Source organism: Poecilia reticulata, linkage group LG4 (genome assembly GCF_000633615.1).
Source record: "Poecilia reticulata strain Guanapo linkage group LG4, Guppy_female_1.0+MT, whole genome shotgun sequence".
Taxonomy (NCBI): Eukaryota; Metazoa; Chordata; class Actinopteri; order Cyprinodontiformes; family Poeciliidae; genus Poecilia; species Poecilia reticulata.
Genome location: NC_024334.1, coordinates 19,123,682 through 19,141,871, shown reverse-complemented (window position 1 = coordinate 19,141,871; position 18,190 = coordinate 19,123,682). Strand labels below are relative to the sequence as shown.

General features: G+C 43.2%; 2 protein-coding genes across 2 annotated transcripts in view; one reads left to right on the top strand and one right to left on the bottom strand.

Annotated features, from left to right (window-relative positions):
* LOC103464057 (sec1 family domain-containing protein 2) overlaps positions 1–6,001 on the top strand; it is a 61,208-nt gene extending 55,207 nt beyond the window's left edge. Inside the window, exons 5-6 of the mRNA XM_017304451.1 lie at positions 1,573–1,692; positions 5,780–6,001. Coding sequence (XP_017159940.1) covers positions 1,573–1,692; positions 5,780–5,872 — 213 coding nt within the window. The 3' untranslated portion in view covers positions 5,873–6,001. The remainder of the gene's footprint in view (positions 1–1,572; positions 1,693–5,779) is intronic.
* Positions 6,002–8,877: 2,876 nt separating this feature from the next.
* Positions 8,878–11,740, bottom strand: rasl11b (RAS-like, family 11, member B). Its single transcript, XM_008407481.2, has 4 exons — positions 10,778–11,740; positions 10,621–10,677; positions 10,446–10,522; positions 8,878–9,992 (listed from the first exon to the last, which is right to left on the bottom strand). The coding sequence occupies exons 1-4, from the start codon at positions 10,890–10,892 to the stop codon at positions 9,495–9,497; spliced, it is 747 nt and encodes a 248-aa protein (XP_008405703.1). The 5' UTR covers positions 10,893–11,740; the 3' UTR covers positions 8,878–9,494.
* Between the last annotated feature and the right edge of the window lie 6,450 nt (positions 11,741–18,190).

Genomic DNA, 18,190 nt, shown 5'->3' with positions numbered 1-18,190 from the left:
ATGAGAAACCGCTGGACGTGTTTGGGTCGGAGACGTCAGGAGATGAGATCATCTCAAGCTTACCAGTGAAAGGTGGATCAGCTGTGATCCACAAGATGACAGCAGCGCACAAACATGAGGGTCTGCTGCTAGAGAAGAAAGAATCTGTCGGGGTTTTAGAGGGGGGGGGGTGAAAAAATAGTTGAAAGTCCATTACAAGTGCCAACTTTGCATTATTTTGTAAATAATGACACTTTAATGCAAAGCTGGCACTTTTAATGAACTTTCAATGCAACTTTTAGAGAAACCTTGCATTAAAAGTGTCATTATTTACCAAATGACACTTCATGACAACAGTCATAGACATTCATAAAGACTCCTTCATGGTCATGACAGGTGTTATGTCAGTGTTATGCACACCTGTCAAATAAAGTGTTACCCAAGTAAGTTATTCTGTGTACCATAGTTTGTATACATGCTGCACAGTTTGCCTTATACTCTAGATTTTACCCTAAAAAGCTCGATTGGCTGCAATCTGAAGTCCTTTCATGTTTTCTGTGTTTGTTTTATGACCCTTCAGCTGGACAAGATGAAGTCGCTGTCGGTCCGTTTAAAAACAAAAGCAGCACACAGTAAGCAGTAAGCTCTTAAATTAATCTGCGAGACTCTCCTGAAGAGCAAGACCGTGAAACACGTTTTTTTTTTTTTTTTCCCCACTCGGTGTCCCTCCCTCTGTTTACCCCATGGCAGCACACATGGCTCACACCGTGTGTCTGTGGATGCACACAGGCAGTGTTGTGCTCTCACATGGAGCTGGCTTGATGTCGAACTGTAAAACAACACAAGCAGGATCAGCCTAAATAATATAATAATATTCACTCACACCTTCTTTTTTCAGATTTTTTATTTTTTTTTTTCTGCCCGAGGAACACGTTAAGCGCATCCATGACACGCCTCAGCCCAACCGCCTGCCGCTTCACGTGTTCAGCCACCCTCGCCGCGGATCCAACCCCCCTCCGACTCTGATTGCTCGGTTAGCATTCGCAGGCTCATCCCGGCTGCCGCCAGCCAACCAATCGCACCACGCCTTTCTGACCCAGCAGCCAATAAGGTTCCCAGAAACACTAGACCCTGGTTTGCTGCAGAAGGACTTCTTGGAAAGGGTCTGTGGGAGTTTCCTCTGCCACAGGATGGTGGGACATTTGTGCGTGTGTGCGTGTATATAAGCAGGTGCTCACACCTGCCTTCATTTCCACGTGTCAGCCATCATGACACCAGTGTGTGTGTGTGTGTGTGTGTGTGTGTGTGTGTGTGTGTGTGTGTGTGTGTGTGTGTGTGTGTGTGTGTGTGTGGTGAGCTTTGTCTGCAGCCACACAGAAAGCAAAGCGTACAGACACAGTTAGAACCATATCACAGGCGTCCAGCTGGGCCGTTTCCCCAGCAGCCGCACAGGCAGAGCAGCAAACATGGCGAGCTGCGGAGGAAATGTGTGAAAGGGTTCCTAAAAGCAGGGGAGGCTGTTTACCAAATAAAAGTGAGTCTAGAATAGAAACCTGAGTCAGCAACTTCAAACAGAGCTGTCCTGATTTCCAGGTGAGCCGTCCACGTCCCAGAGACAACCCTCTGCTCTTCCTCTTCCTGGTTGGTGGCGTCACGCCGTCGGAGCTCCGCCTCGTCAAGGACACCGTCGCCGCGCTCAAACCAGCAACACAGGTCAGTGAGGCGGCAGGCGTGGAGTAACGTCAGGTTCCTGGTGGAAGTCCTTTTTTTCGTAGGCCGGTGTGTGTCCACTTTATGATCTACTACATTATTTAAGAAACAGTTGTTTTTATTAACACCATGGGTGATCGTCTACTTTCTAGAATCAAACATGGAGAACCAACATCTAGTTTTATCAGATCCCAGAGAAATTTCTACGAGTTTATAAATTACAGACTACTTATTCTTATTTAACATGGGGGAACCAATATGTAGTTCTATACATTTACCTTTTTTATCTGTCTTTTGGTTTGTTGTTTTGTTTGCATTTCCTTCACGTTAAGCACTTTGAACTGCCTCGTTGCTCAAAATGTGCTAACTAAATAAAATTACCTCGTAGCAAAATGTTTTACGAGGTTGGAGCGAACACACGGAGAGAGAGAGAGATCTTTCACCACTTCAATCTCTCAAGATTGTCCAGAGTCGTTCTCTCTTCTCTTCAGTTCACCTTTTCTGTAGGTTTTCACAGGGCATCCTTAAAAAGCCTTAAATTTGTGTATCCACAAGTAAGGCCTTAAAATGTCTTAAATTATTATTTTTTTTAATATGTTGATCTTCAATACATTAATCACAGTTTTTTTATTTTGTCATCACATGACTATTTAATCTTGTATATTCTATGCAGTTTTATTTTCCACGGGATGTTTCTGTCAGGCATATGTTTGAGTCACATGCAGACATCTTCATCTCATTAAGTGACTCCAGGCGGATGCCGCTACCAGTAACTAGCTGCTAATAAACCTTTGCTAGCTAGCTATTATGGGTAAGTGCAAGTTCATCGCTGGTTGCCTGTTCCACATTTGTTTTCGCCGCTGGCTCACTTCTGTTGCTAAGCCGCGGTGTATTCTGTGGACTCGAACTTTTACTCTTAGCACCTCGCGTGTCTTTAAGGCTCTAGCAGAGCCATATGCAGCAGAATGCCCAAGCCGTTCCCTGTATTTATAGCTTTGGTCTTAAATTTTACCCAAAGTGGCATTAAAAAAGGTTTTAAAAGTCTCAGCTTGGACTTGCTGAAACCTGGAGTTGCCCTGTTTTAACTCTGGGAACAGAGACAACCATGGAAAACTGTTGATTTTTGTGCCTGGTGAAGCATTTCTAAGTCAAATGTTCTGGGTTATTATCTTGCTGCAGCACCTGTTGATGGACCATATTTGTCGGATGTCAACCTATTATTATTATTTTATTTTATTTTTTTGGAAAAGTGCTGGTTTTTCAAAGAGTTTCTGATGCTGTGCACTTCAAAAAGGTTCCTCGAGCTTTTGGAGGAGAAACAGGCCCACAGCATGATACATCCTTCACCGTACTTCATTCTGGGAATGATCATGTAGGGTGGACCCACCTGGAGAGTATACTCTTGGACGCTTTGAGAATCTCCAGTGACCAAAGTCCCAGTGGAGTTTGGAGTGTTTACATTTGTGACGGAAGGAGAGAAAATACTTTTTTGCCTTCGTATAGATGAAGTCTTATGGTTGTCATGGTGACTTGATGAATCCTCCATGTTACTCTTTGTTGTTACTCTTTGCTGCAGCTCATCAGCAATGTTCTTACCTTTTTACTGGAACTGTTCCGATACCTTTCCCACCATTGATTTAGTAAAGAAATGATCATTTGCTAACAAGTATTTGAATCTTTTTACACATGTACCCGAATCCCAACAAGTATGGATGTCTCTGTATTTACACCGGATTGGTGGCATTATTGGCTCGTTTTCAGATAATATTGATATTTTAAGCATACATGTTCTAATGCGCAAAGACTTTAAGGCGAACAAATATACCAGAAGGTGTGGGGGATAGAAAACGGCACGTCGAATGTGTTGAGAATTAGAAAATATACCTAATTATATGGAGTTCTGTAAGATTTCTTCCTTGTTTATCTAGAAAAAGAAGGCCAAGCATGCAGTTTGTTTCAGTTTTTGCAAAGATTTGTCAAAGGCAAAGCGGTTTTGAGTATAATTTATTTCTTTAACAAGATTTAATGACCGACTGACGGTGAGGATTGTTACATTTTGTCCAGTAACGCAGTAACTGGCGTTATTCCTATTCACTTGAGGCTGAGATGAATCATCTCTTTAGCCTTGACGATTGAAGGTAAAGACCCTGACTGCATGTGCTGACCTAAATACGCAGGTGTCTGAGATCAGGTGTGAAGGTGAGAGAGCGCTGCCTGATCTGCCCATGTGTTGATGCAGTCGTCACACGCCTGCCTGTTTGCTCAGGGCGATCTAAGTGCCTGATACATATGCAGTCCACACCGACACACAGAACATGCAGATGAATGCAGTTTGTCTGCTTGAGCGAACTGTATGGAAAGGAGGGGGGGGTAAAAAAAAAAAAAGGACATCAAGCTGGGTGATGTAGGGTTTTCATAATAAAAAGGCTTTGAGAATTAGCCCAGAGGCGATGAAAGGCTCAACAACGATCAAAGCCGTCCGTGTTGTAATCAAGAGAAGTGAATAAAGATGAGATTATACAATAACCTGCTGGGGCCACACACACACACACGCACACACACACACCGAACCCCTACCAGATCCGTGTGTAACACGCCGCCTACACGTAAACACATGTACGCACGGTGGCTGGTGTCTGCAGGCCAGATGTTCCAGATGTTCCCGACGGGTTTTTTTGTTTTGTTTTGTTTTTTTTTTGGCTTCTGCGAACGTTCTTCGCTTCTGCCATAACCGCCAATTTTTGGGGGTGCTGACCCGGAGTTAAAGCAACACTGCTGAGGAGAAACAGAGCTGCTCTGTTGTGTAAGGAGAGCCCCGCCCACCCTCATCCTAACCATACAGGACCGGGAGTGTGTGTATACACACACACACACACACACCAACAACTGAAGCTGCAGCCTTCTGCTTCATCTGCCCCCGATTGGCTGCTCTGCGTCAAAATAAACACTGATTCCACAGCACCAGACACCGAGTTTTACTGGTGAAGATTAAACCGGGTCACACAAACCCAGAATAGGTCTCATATTTTAGATTCTCTGCTTTCCTTATATTGCATGAGCGAAAGAGGAACGGTTTTTACTTATCGGCTGAAGAGCTTCTTGCCTTCTTAAGCCCTGTTCACACAGACAGGGCCGAGGCTTCTGCCTTATGCAGACGACGTGCTTTTCTTTTTCGCGTGATGAATTCCAGCTTTCCTTAATCTCAGTATCCACGTTGCAAATATTAAAATGTAAAAACCAAGACACTGTTGGGAGCTCAATGGCAGAATCTCAAAATTTGACCATGAGAAACTCGACATTAGACATGAACTGGCTTTTAACCCCAGCTATAGAACGAGTTACAAAGATGAATTTGTCTAATTTCTAATCCTGTGTGACCAGGATGCTCCGGTAAAATCCCTGCTCGACTTTGAACACAGAGAGACAGAAAATTGTTTGCATGTACGTCAAGGTTGTGATTCACTAACTACAAATCTGCGTCATGTGAAAGCTCTTTTAGTTACAAAGTGAATAAATAAAACTTTACCTTGCACTGAAATGACCTCTCTTGTTGATTCAGCGGTCGCCGAGCTTCCAGTGTTTTTTTACTTCGTGTTGTTAGCGCCTCTGTTTTGAGTGTAAGCCCCTCAAACCCCCTGCAGTGTTGACAGGTGAATGTTAAAGGTCAGTGTGAGTGGTTTGCTTCTTTACATTGACATAAAAAAAAACTACCCAGCTTGAGTTGCAGGCAGTTTCCATGAATCCTAGAGCTTTTTTCACACATCCTTCATCGCATGTGAAAGTCAGAATAAGCATCCTGTTCGACTTTTACATTTATGTAGTAAATGTAAAGTCGGTGTGAGGTTTCTGTCCCGAACTTTGACAAAAAAATAAAAAATAAAATCTTATGTCACCTACTAAAAAATTACAGTTAGACCTAAAAAGTAAACGAGATGAACTATACACAAATTCAAACGCTTGTTAAAAAAAAAAAGCCAGTTTTGTTTCCCGTTGATTGTCGACGTCTTGATTCGTTAAACTGTAAGTGTTGAGTTACAAGCGTTTCCATGTTTTAACCTCAATGATGTTTTGTTTGTTTGCTCCATCCCAGGTACTGGTTCTCTCCACCCGCTTACTAAGACCGACGGATATCCCTGAGCTGCTCTTCAGCACCCAGAGACTGCGGCCAGATGTCGGTTTCTGAACGGCCGGTGCGAGGAACGAACCTCACCGGCGTACGTTTGGACAATCAGGTGTCGAGCTCAAGTAGTTAGATTTTTATACAAATGCTGAGGGATTTAAAAAATAAAAAATAAAACATTCCTGCTCTGTGCGTCAGCAAACAAATCCCTGAACACAAGCCATTAAAAAAAAACTAAAAGAAAAAAACCTAGCTGTGTTTTATGACTCGAATGCATCAATATATTAAATCTGACAATAATAATCCAGACAGCGACGAGATGTGCTGCTGCTTTTTGGTTCRCATACACCGTAAATAAACCTCAGACGTTTGCGGTGTGTTAATCATGAATGTGGGGAAAGTGACGCTGCGCAGCAGCTAGGAGGGCAGGCACTCCGTCAGCACCATCGCCTCGTCACGTCATGACAAAGAAAACGAAGGCACAACGTTAAACAAATCACCTGACACTCTGATATTTGCTCACACCTACACTGTGGATTCTCTCCTTGGTTGGTTTTCTWCTCTCTGGCATGGCTGACCTCAGCTGAAGCTCAATCATTTCACCCACCTCCACACCTGCACATGACAACAAGAGGAGGCTTTCTGGTTTACTCAGGTACATTTCAACAGATTCGGACAAGAATTTCTTGATTAACCATCTGGAGGGAGAAGGCAAGGTCGTTTCTAGTGAGGTTCTGTGAAAAGTGTAAGGGGAAAAAATCATCTCCATCTTTGCTTCTTTGTTTGGTTTAAACTTTAAAGGATTAACTAGACTTTAATCCATTTATTAAATGACTTCTATGCATTATTGTAAATTCATTAAAAAATAAGGCAAAGTAGAATCTATAAAAAGACAATTGGAGAAGTTTGGGGAGAAAATAGAAAATATCTAAAAACATTAAAGTTTTTACTTTATCAGAGTTTTTGTTAGAGCTCAAATTTTAGCTCAGGCTCAATTAATTTTTTAAAATTTTACACCGCTTTAGCTGCACTTTGGACTCTGTATCTCCATAATTATATTATGTAATATAATAAATATATTACAATAATAATACTTATTATTAAATAATATGATTATTAATTTAATTATATAATTTAATTAATTAATAATTATTATTAATTATTTGGCTCTTGGGACATTCCACGTCCCAAGAGCCAAAGCGGGTTTTCTCCGCAGGGTGCCTGGGTTCTCCCTTAGAGATGGGATGAAGAGCTCGGTCATCTGGGAGGGACTCAGAGTAGAGCTGCTGCTCCTTCACGTCAAGAGGAGCCAGTTGAGGTGACTCTGGCATCTGGTCAGAATACTAGATGCCAGAGTCACCTGGTATCTGGTGCCCGGAACACCTACTTAGGTGTTCCGGGCACGTCCAACCCACGTCCCTACGCTGGAGGGACTGCGTCTCTCGGCTAATGCGGCTTTCGTCAGAGTAGAGGTTGAGCTTTTAGACTCAACGGTCTCCTTGTCAAACTATTAACCCTTTGCAACTGCGTCACTTAATCATTCGAGGCGCCATGACGGACTTCAGAAGGGTATATTTTAGGAGGGTAGGGATTAAAACAGGGATCTTAATGGTTAAATATTAAGTTTAGATTGACAATGGTATATTAAAACCATTAATTTAAGTTGGATTTTTCATTATTATATCAGGTTTAAATTTTGAATCATACTTGACTTAAAAATATCTTAAAAGTAAAATTAAATGTAACTTACAGACATTTGCTGCTGCTGCTGTTGTAAATTGTGACAAGAAATTTTGCCTACTTSGAGAAGAGCTACAAAGAAATAATTTTGGTTTAATAATTTTACACGTTAGCATAGAAATAGAATAAAGGATGATCCCAAAGAAATGGTGCTGCCGCTCCATATTTGATGGGTTGTAAACGACCCACTCGAACACATTTGTTCTGTACGGTGTGGAAACGTAAACAATAGACAGAAAGTAATGTCTTCCAGCTTTTTCTGTGTAACTGAGAGCTCGACACCAACAGCAGCACAGCGTCAGCTGCCCACATTGCTGATAGCCGGGAAGGAGATAAATGAGTCCATTTCTATGCTTTCCTGTAAACTGGTTATGAGTCTGTTGGTTTTTCACTTTTCTTGTATTCTAACTATTAAACCAAATGGTAAACAAATGTTTATATCTGTTTTTAAAAGAATTGTAGCTTCTCTCTTATGTCTCCATCAGATGAGCAGCAGTAGCAGCTTTTGGTGACATTACTATTAATAATAATTAGATTGTTTTTGAATATGATTCAGGATTTAAAATGAACTGATGAAGATGGTCTGTGTGTCTAGTCTGGCCTGGGAGAGATGTCTGTGGTTCCCTTCTGGACCTGTTACCCTCATCAACCCGATGTGGAAGACTATGTTCAGAATTTAGGTCTCACGGCATCTCAACGTGTCGACATTGCAGCCAGTGGGCTGAGGGAAATACAGCTCCACTTTGTAGCAATTCAAGAGCTACACAGCTTTTATCGCAATATATATATATATATATATATATATATATATAATTGCTTCTTTGTGTGCTTTTATACTTTTGTCATAGTACCCCCAAGAATTTAAAACTACTTTCACCCCTGGTTATAGTGACATTCCTTCTTAGCCATGCCTCTCAAAAAATCTCAGAGCTTTAAATATTAAAGTAAAGACAGTGAAATTAACACATGAAAAGGTTCTGCTGTTGGAAGTTCTTCTTCTGGGATTAGAGATGATCTGTAGCAGTAAAGCACAGGCATATTTAAACATAAAAGAATCCATTAAAATGTGCATGAAAAGCCACATTTTAATTTGGTGTATTCGTGGGTTACCCGTTTTTATTTATATATACATTTGGAGTATTGAAGTGGTCTGGCACTGCAGTCACATCAACAGGCAGTGTACAGTCATCGCTCTATTGTCTTCATGTGATTCATAGCTGCATGTCATTTCAGAAGAGCTGCTCTATTCATATTCATGAGCCAGACAAGCTTTTTTTTTTTTCTTTTCCCTTCACAGTAGGAAAAAAAGAGTGAAACATGAACACACGTCTCGTTTTAACATTTTATTGTGGACAAAGTGTAACAAATAAATAAACGGGTCCTTTGGACTGGTCTTTCTTTTATATATAAAGTGCATCAGTGCTACATCCCGGGTCTGCTGCAACACTTCGACCTCCCACTGCAGTGATGATCCATAAAGCTGAATGACGAGCACATGAACTGCAGATGTTGACATTACAGACTGAGCATGCACAGAGTCCTTTCTGAACGGGAGCCGCCAACAGTGCCGTGTAGAGGCAGTGAATAGGAAAAAAAGAAAAAAAAATCTGCCACAATGGGCTCAGCTAAAAATAAGCCGTCCTTCAGCTGTTGCCAAGAGAAGCTGGATTTACACTTTTGAGTTCAACCGATTCACAAAGCCTGGTTGAAGCCGCCGTCCCTCGGCCGTCCCCCCCACCCGTGTCTCTTTACGCGTCTCTTCCTGAGCAGATAAACTTCTTCCATGCCATCTGACACCAGACCGCTCTTCTTCAAGAGGGTAGCGCCTCTTTTTTTTTAATTATTTTTACCCACTCATCTGCCTCTTTCAGTCAGACTGATTCAGGACTTTAAGACAGGAGAGTTCACCTCCTGTTTTCTTTCTTTAATCTGCTCACAGTTCTCCTCACACCGAGGTCACAGTCCTGACTTTGGCCGACAGCGCCTGTTTGAAACGCCTCTTCAGATCTTGCATGTTGGGGGACTTTGGCCGGGGGATGAGGGGCGAGCGCCTCTTCTCCGTGGCGCCGCTGGCGGTCGGAGGCGACGTCGGCTGCTGCTGCTGCGGCTGCTTGGCGAGCTGGCAGCACAGTCTGTGGAAGGCGCCGTGCACCTGGTTGTAGTCCTCGCTGGCGGAGACCTCGTAGAAGGAGCAGCCCAGCGTCCCCGCCAGCAAGGGGCCCTGCTGGGAGTCGACGCGCCTCAGGTGCAGCAGGTCGGCCTTGTTGGCGAGCAGGATCACCGGGGGCGCGCCGGCACCGCCGCTGCGGGCCACCAGCTGGTGCAGCTGGTCGATCAGTTCGAAGCTGCGCCGGTCGGTCACCGAGTACACCAGCACCACGGCATCTGCCCACTGGATGGAGCAGCTCACGTGGTCGGGGAGACTGATACCGTTATCAGTCATCTGAGAACAAACAGCAGAGACAAAATGATTAGATCATACACCTTCCTCTGGGGGGTCAAAAGTTCTCAACTTCTATAATGACAGGAATGCCGACTCCTGCTGACTCCAGGAGAGAGGTGTGGATGACTGCGGAAACTGCTGGATTTGGATCAGGGTATCATTTACAGCCGCCCCAGTCAACTATTACCCTAAATGGTAGATTACACAGCCCAAAATGAGGGGCTTGAAATCTGCAGCATGTCTGGTTGAAGAACTGAACCCCAGTATAAACTAACATCCAGAAAGTGAACGGCCGTCTTTTTAAAGTCAGATTTGGATTATTAATGTCTCGTTTCTTCTCGTGGTAGTTTTAATATGTTTATAAAGTTTTTACTCTTATTTATGGACGGCTGTATGTATGCCAGCATAATTTCCTCTGGACTGATAAAGTACCGAATGTGCGCGAGGACCCACCTCTGCACCTGGCGTGTCCTGGACCTGGATGGTCACCTGATCTCCATCCACCTGGATTTCTCTGGAGTACAGATTACCTGCGCGCGCGCACACAAAAAAAGAGGTGAAAATTAGTTTGGAAAGTTTTTCCCCATTTATTTTCTCAAACTGTTTTTTTTTTTTTTTTTAAGCTTACCTGCATTTCGCTCATAGTCTCCAATGAACCGCCTCGTTAAGAATCTCACCACGAGCGCTATAAACAAACAAAAGTGACAGAAAATATTAGACTTGAATTTATTACTACTATAAACTCCTGCATTATTGCTACGCATGCGTTTTATTGACCGTCTTACCTGTCTTCCCCACTCCGCTGCCTCCGATAACAGCTATTTTGATGACCCGGTTCAGGACGGAGTATCCAGGCGCGGTACACTCCGCAATGGTCGACATGTTCTGAATGAGCCGCATTGTTCTTCCCGGTGGTTAAATTCCGACAAGAATAGAGGGGGGAGAGGGGGTGATATAAAAAAAAAATAGGTTCAAACTCGTTTAGGAGTTGTAATAGGTGGAGATATTCCAGTGTTCCTGCTGAGAAGACGGAGTGAATGTCAGCTCGGAGAGCAGAAAGCGACTGCTGCTGCGGAGGAGCCGCTCTCTGCATTTAAGGCTCCCCGCTGCCGCTCGCTTCTGATTGGCTGCTCCCCATGCCCCCGTGCGCTCGTGCTTTCCCCGCCCACACGTGGATAAACAACAAGTCGGTTTCTGAGGAAGAGCTGCTCCTGTAACAGGTGGGAGCCAACAAAACAGGCTTTCACAGGGCCTTGAAGACTGCAGATATTGCCCCAGTACGCTGCACGCAACACAAACACCCGATTCGCAGCCTGGTGGGATAGGTGGTGTTTTTTCTCGTGTACAGTGATGTGACCTCTGAGGAAAAACATGTTTCAGATACTATCAGCCAAGAGATGGACTGATCAGAAATGTGTGGCCGGTTACAAATCTCTCTTTTTTTGCAAAGTTTTGATCTGCTGATTCAAGTCAACTAAAATAATCACATTATTCCTTTAACAGGAGCATGAAATTTGTTTGTCTCAGCTTTCGTGTAAACAAATAGACTCTCATGGATCTATCACAATAGAAGATGGCAGAATGTCAATTTTAGACTTTAACCAGCTAATCTAATCATAGTCACACCTTCATCTTGTAAGAATTGAGAGAATGATGAAATGAAAAGAAATTGAGTCTGATTACAAATACACCAGCATATTAACAGCCTTATCTTGTCCCTATTGTTATGAAGAAAGAATGGAGGTAAGAATATTTGGTATTTTCCTCGTTTATTTTTTTATATACATTGAAGTAGTTAAAAGTAGAGGTGCACCGATTTGTCAGGGCCGATTTCCTTAATTTGACTGACACACATGTGAAGCCGATCCTATCTACCTCAGTGAAGATCTAAAATCAGCCACTGTTCCCTTCTGCCCTCCCTTGACAAAATCTCCCCAATCAGCAGCAGCCGACTAAATCAATTGTTACTCATCAAAGAACAATTAACTACATTACTTACTTTTAAATCTTAAATCAGGTTTGATCTCCTGATATCAGTGCTGTTAATCCTTTCCAGAAGCTGTTGAAGCCCAAGCACAATCCAGATAAGCGTACTTCTCTGTCCACTTTTGCTCGAGAGAATGAATTGAGCACCATACCTGCGATGCTTTCAGCGGCCGCTTTAAATAAAAGATTCTTCAGCTCAGGGCAGCGCCCAGAAATGAAACCTCGACTGTCTGTGGTTCAATTCCCAACCCTGGGATCTTTTCTGCACGTCTTTCCCCTCTTCTTTCTCTCCTCGTTTCCTACTTGACTGCTTCGAATCAAGGTCACTGGAGCAGCAGGAATCTTGTTTAACTTTGGACCAGATGAAGTGAAAAGTTTTATTTGATTATAGGAACAGACGAATAGTTATGTTCTGATATGTGTGTGACTCACAGGGATGTGTCCACGGGTTTTGAAACAGTCAATAAAGGATTTGTTTCTCTAATAAACTCCAAACAGCTTACTAGAAAAATATAGCTTGATGATTATTTATGATTAGCTGCTTTATTGCAGCTAAAGTTACCAGAAAATGCTAGAACAATCGATTCTTCAGCTGCAACACCAGGAATAAGACGGATAGGAAGATGTAAGAACCACATTAAACATCATTTCTATTTACCTTCCCCGATGTGACTTGCTATTAAAAGTTTTTGTCAGTAGCAAACGTGACGTCACGAAGTGTGTGAGAAAACTGGTTGAAGCTTCAACGGTAATGCTCGTTTCATCTCAAACTGAAAGCTTTGAACATTTTCTGCACTGCGCCGTTCTCTTTTCATGATGAAGTATTCACCAAAGTGATCTAAAAACACATTTTTCTTTGGGCGCTCATTCATTCATATGTACTTTATAATTAATTAATACCAAAACCTGTTGCTTGTGTCACAGTTTGACAGAAGGTAAACCTTCAGCTCAACTCTGACATTCCCAAGATTCACGTTGAAAGTTCAAAAGGATACAACTGAACAACTTTCATACTTAAACACTTAACCGATACTAAAAAGTAGCTACCTTTGAGTCGTCTTCCCTCAGTACAACCATCAACACCAAAGAGTGTTTTTGCTACCACCACATGGAAGTGCTTACGTTTTCAATTCCCCCAGATCGTCAGACGATCTTTGAGCTCCATCAACAGCAGGTATACATTTCAGATATGGCCACAATTATTGTTTGTATCCCTAAAATTCAGCAAATTGTTTTACATAATCTAACTCTGACATTGTATATCGTTTGTGTCACCATTGTAGACACGCATGTTTGTCTCCAGATCCAGCATTTTGAATTCAGTTTTTCATAGCTGGGTGTCAGCAGGTGACTTGTTCGGGCATGCCCCTTAATTTATCCTCACAGGGGGTTGAAGACTGCTGATGTTTCCCCAGTACGCTGCACGCAACACAAACAGCAATACCTTAAGAGAAGTCATGCAAACAATTATGTTGCCTGGCATTAATAGGAAGATTTGAGAGGCAATTTGGTAGCAATGCTGTCTTTCCATAAGCTTATTGCTAAGTAATTACGCATTTCTGTGATTTGCCAGACAAATACTTTGAGCAGCTAAGGGATGTCGTTTTCTCCCACTTTCTTTTTCCTCCTCTGCCCCATAACCCCCATAAGCCTCCTCCCTTCTTCCTCCCCCCTGTCTTTCATTTGCGCTCTGAGGTATTTTGGCATCCAGTCCTCCTGTGATTACGGTCTGGTATGTATTTTTGATAAGGGCGCTGATGACAGGCGGCGGTGCTGAAATATGAAATTAGTGCCCAGTGTTTGGGAGAAGCCATGGCTGCAGGGTGGTGCACCCACGCAGATATCCCTCTGACCACATCACAGCCAGCTCCACCCTGGCGGTTCTGGGCAGTGAGGCCTGCTCTCTTGTTAATGGCGAATAAACACATTCTTGCATTTGATGACACGTCGGATTCCCTGCGGTTTGCCCGCAGCACAAGGCAGGATTGGGCCTCTGTTGTTAAATGACTGATGTGAATGAGGGTGTCACGGCCTCAGTATTTTTGTGACAAATTAAAGGCGCTACGATTGTTCCCTCCTCTTGCAGCCAGGCGAGAAGGCTAATGATGGCAGATCATAAAGGGGAAGGAGGTATCTTCATGGAGAGCAGCAGACTTACTCACACACGGAGGTCAGAGGAGTTGCTGGTCAACACAGTGACTCAAACAATCAATTTGGTGACACGTCTAATGTCCGACAAACCCAATAGTGGGTCCGTAAACTCCCACTCTTCCACAAGGCTGTGCCTTCAGGCTGGTATGGCCTCCACTGGCAGTGAGATACGGCTGCAAGGATCTCTGTAATGTCTTTGAGCAATGACCACTACATAGGGAAACTAGGGAGGGTTGTGACTTACACAGAGGTGGCAAGTCATGGTTCAGAGAATTCAGGATTTTTCTTTAGCTGGCATTTTAACACAATACTGTCAAGTGTTTTCCAGGAATGTACAGGTTTTTATTTCTGACTTTATTCTACTACGGCCTTATCTACCTACCCACCTTTACATCCTACATACCATCCGATCGTCTTGCCTACCTACCAACCTATCTATGGTCCTCCCTACAATCCATTAAGCCCAGTCCATCCATCATGGCAATTGTCATTTATTGTCTGTTCCCCATTTAAAACTGCTCTATCTTTAATAGATTTTAATGAAATTTTTTCAGCAAATTGTCCGAAGAGGGTTGTGAAGCTCAGGCTCAAAGTGGATGAAAATGTAGCATTTTTAGTGTCGTAGATCAGCCATTTTCCCTTCTGTGCAGCACCCAGGTTTATTTACCAGTTCAAAAACCCCTCAGTATAAATTACCTTGAGAAATAAGATTTGGTTAAGTATATAACAGGCTTTTTATGCTGAAAATGATTAAATGTTACAAGCCTTGCAAGTCACACAAATGGAATAGAAACATAGCGACATTCACCGTCCAGCACTGGGCTTTTTTTTTTACATGTGAGCGAGGGCTGGTTCCCTGGGCTGGCCTCACCTTCTGCAGCGTAGCTGAAAATAAAGCATGCAATCACCACTTGCCCCAAAGGCTTAAACCTGCAACAAGAGGGTCATTTGGGATATCAGTGAAGCACGGCGCAGCTTAAAGACTTCCCCAGGGTAAACAACATCAGCAACAGTCATGTGTTCATCAGATTCTTATCATCATCCTCCCTGCCTTTAATCTTTGTCAGCAAAGGTGATTATTTGGATCCGGATATTTTCACAGTGCCTTGCTATTACATTTTGATTGCCTCAAAGCCGCGCACAATTGGGGAGAAAAGAAAAGCGTCTGGTTTGTGTTTAATCCTGTTTTCCTTCCTGATTCTGCTGCAGATATCCACACATCTGTTCTCATGGAACAACCCATCTCTAACATGTTGTTCCATGGCACATTTGCATCTCCACTGGCCAAATGGAAATGGGATTGGCCTGCCAGCACAAGCAGCTCGGACCCACACAAAGGAAGAGAGGTTGTTTTTGTCTTATTGAAATGTAAACCTTCCAGCATGCCTGAGCATTTGCATGCTTCTGAATGTTCACAGCATTAGGGGGGGGGGGGGGCCACAGTGGTTTTAGCTGCTTGTGTGTACTCCGGTGCGGGTTTTGAATGACAATGCCCCCCCCCCGAACTTCGTTCAGATCACACGCCCTCCTCCGATGGAATGCCACCTCCAAGCTTTATGACTAGAGTTTGCTATTTACCCCACTTAAACGAGTCGATTGGAAATATTTAAACTGTTATGCAGCTTTAGAGATATTTGCATTCCATAGCTTGTCCCTCCCATCACACTAGATAGTTGGATTCTTCTCGTTTCTGTTGACTGTAGCGCTCACACGCGGGTCCCCACTGCGTCTGTGCTGACATGTTGAGTCCATGCGTTAAGAAGAGAGCGAGAAGCAGCGTCGGGTTTTGCAATAATAACGTAGGATAAGCGTGTTTTGGTCTGACACTCATGTGACTGTAGCCATGTGTATTTAAAGTAAGACCTTAAACTCCGGGATTATCCTGTTGTTGCTGATTCAGGGATTTTTTTTTTCCTTCTGTTTTCGTTTGATGGACCCAGACTTAGAACTTGCACTTCGTGACTACACGTTTGGCGTGATTTCCAAATGTAAACACAATTAAGCCGCAGCCGTAGCTGCAGAAGGCGCATTGCAACACAATGAGGACGGGCAAGAGTGATTCACTTTTCTTTTCTTCTTTCTTTTTTTTGTGCAGCACCAGCAACAGATTTTCTGCAGAACCCCTGACTTTAATCGGATCATGTTCACAAATCTAAGATATACAGAACCTTGCAAAAGGAGTCGCACTCCTTTAGCTTTCCCTCAGCCGTGTTGTCTTGTTGCTGCCGTCATCACCATGTTTAATGTTTGCTTTGGGATTAGGACTTAAATAGTGCTTTAAATTTCCACATGATTTTTTTTGTCCTTGGTCTCCATGGCAATATTTGTTCTCTAATATTCTCTCACAAACCTCTGAGGCCTTTACCAACCACCTGGATTTATTTTGAGATGAAATGAGATGAAACTCTTTTTAGTAATTTGGTGTTTTTTCAAGCCTGCTGTTATCCCTAGGTTTTATTCAGGACTTCCAGATTAAAGGGGAGCGCCAAGTACAAAAACATGCCACACATTTCAGATTTTTATTTGTAAAAAATATTATCTAGCTCATGTATCATTTTCCCCTTCCATCACAATTATGCAAACATTTACATTTGTTTCTTAAATAGTGTCCCAATAAAACTTTTCAAGTTTTACATTTCTGCTCTTTGCACATATGAGTCTGCACATATCTTTCACATTATTCCCTGAGTCATTATTGCAACAAGCGTTTTTATGACACACAGTCTTACTGCAGAGTGATCCATGGGAGCTGGGAACAGAGACCACCCTAACAGACATTACAGAGTCCCACAGTGAGGCAGAAAGGGAAACTCAGGACGGATGGCGTTGGGACACAGCGTTCGATGGTTGGGATTTACGACTCAGTTCAGGGAATCTGTCGGTCGTTCAGACTTTCCCCTCTCCAGGGATACGTCTCTGCGTCTCGTGCCGTTTTTACTGCCCAGTCTGAGGCGGGCTGGTATGGATCCTGCTGGAGGCACGTACAGGTCCAGAGAACAGCCTCTGTTGTGCTTTCACTGGGACAGACGGTGTCCCAGAGGGACAGAGCCAGGTCTGGACTTTAGATCTGTTTAATTGCCAAAGCCAGAGCACTTCACATATACCGGTGCTTAGACAAACACCGCCTCCGGAGGTTTACATGCTGATGTAGCATGTATTTGTATTCCCCTCCGTTCTTCTGAGTCAATACTTTGCAGAGCTACATTTTGCTAGGCGAGAGGACACATTATTTGAGCATGTCCCTATGATGGTGGGTTGAACTCAGAGACCTTCAAAGCTTGGGTTATTACAGGTAATTCCTGCTTCAAATCTCTACTCCCTCCCTCCCTCCCCTCCATCTCAGTCACATTTTTTAAGAATTTGATTTGAAAAATCTGCATGCTCTATACTTTCCAGGTCACAATTATGAGTCGCTTTGTGACGATCTAATGCGTAAAGCTTTCATTGTGGCTATAAGGTCCCAGTGTGTAAAAACCTAGTGCACAGGAACGCTTTTGAAAGGCACTGTAATGTGATGAGAAATGTCTCACCTTTATGTGCAGCAGAGTCAACACGATGCTCCGTCTTCCCCTCCGGTGAGTTCGGTGCAGCTCTTATCACAAGCGTCAGCGGGACGTGACCCGTTCCTCTCACTGCCACAAACGTAACAAGAACATAGGAACAATGTTTGAGTGACTTGGATTGCATGGCAGGAGGGGAAATAAAAAAAATAAAAAAATAAAAAGCCATAAAAAATAAATAAAAAATAAAAAAGCCATTAAAAATATTTCATCTGGTCATGTTATTTCTTTCACACGTTTTGGTCCATCAGCTGGCATTATTTTCCCCCGCATCGTAACTTTTAATGACCTGGCTTTCGTCACGTGTCTGTCGTCTCCGGTCTTTGTCTGTCAGGACCGAATTAAATCCGGTGTCGAGACCGACATGCAGGCTTGCCGCTGTCACTCCCACCTGCAGGAAGAATGGACCCAAATGCAGGTGGATTAGGACACCTGCAGACACAAAACTGCTGGCTTAAATGTGCAAAAAAAAAAAAAGTGGAAAAACGGGAAGAAAGGAGA

Bases quoted from the DNA above. Each gene is read 5' to 3' on its own strand.
- rasl11b (XM_008407481.2), bottom strand. From the start codon at position 10,892: ATGCGGCTCATTCAGAACATGTCGACCATTGCGGAGTGTACCGCGCCT. The intron at 10,523-10,620 runs GTAAGCTTAAAA...GCGCGCGCGCAG, and splicing joins AGACTATGAGCGAAATGCAG to GTAATCTGTACTCCAGAGAA. The intron at 9,993-10,445 runs GTGGGTCCTCGC...GTTTGTTCTCAG, and splicing joins AGGACACGCCAGGTGCAGAG to ATGACTGATAACGGTATCAG.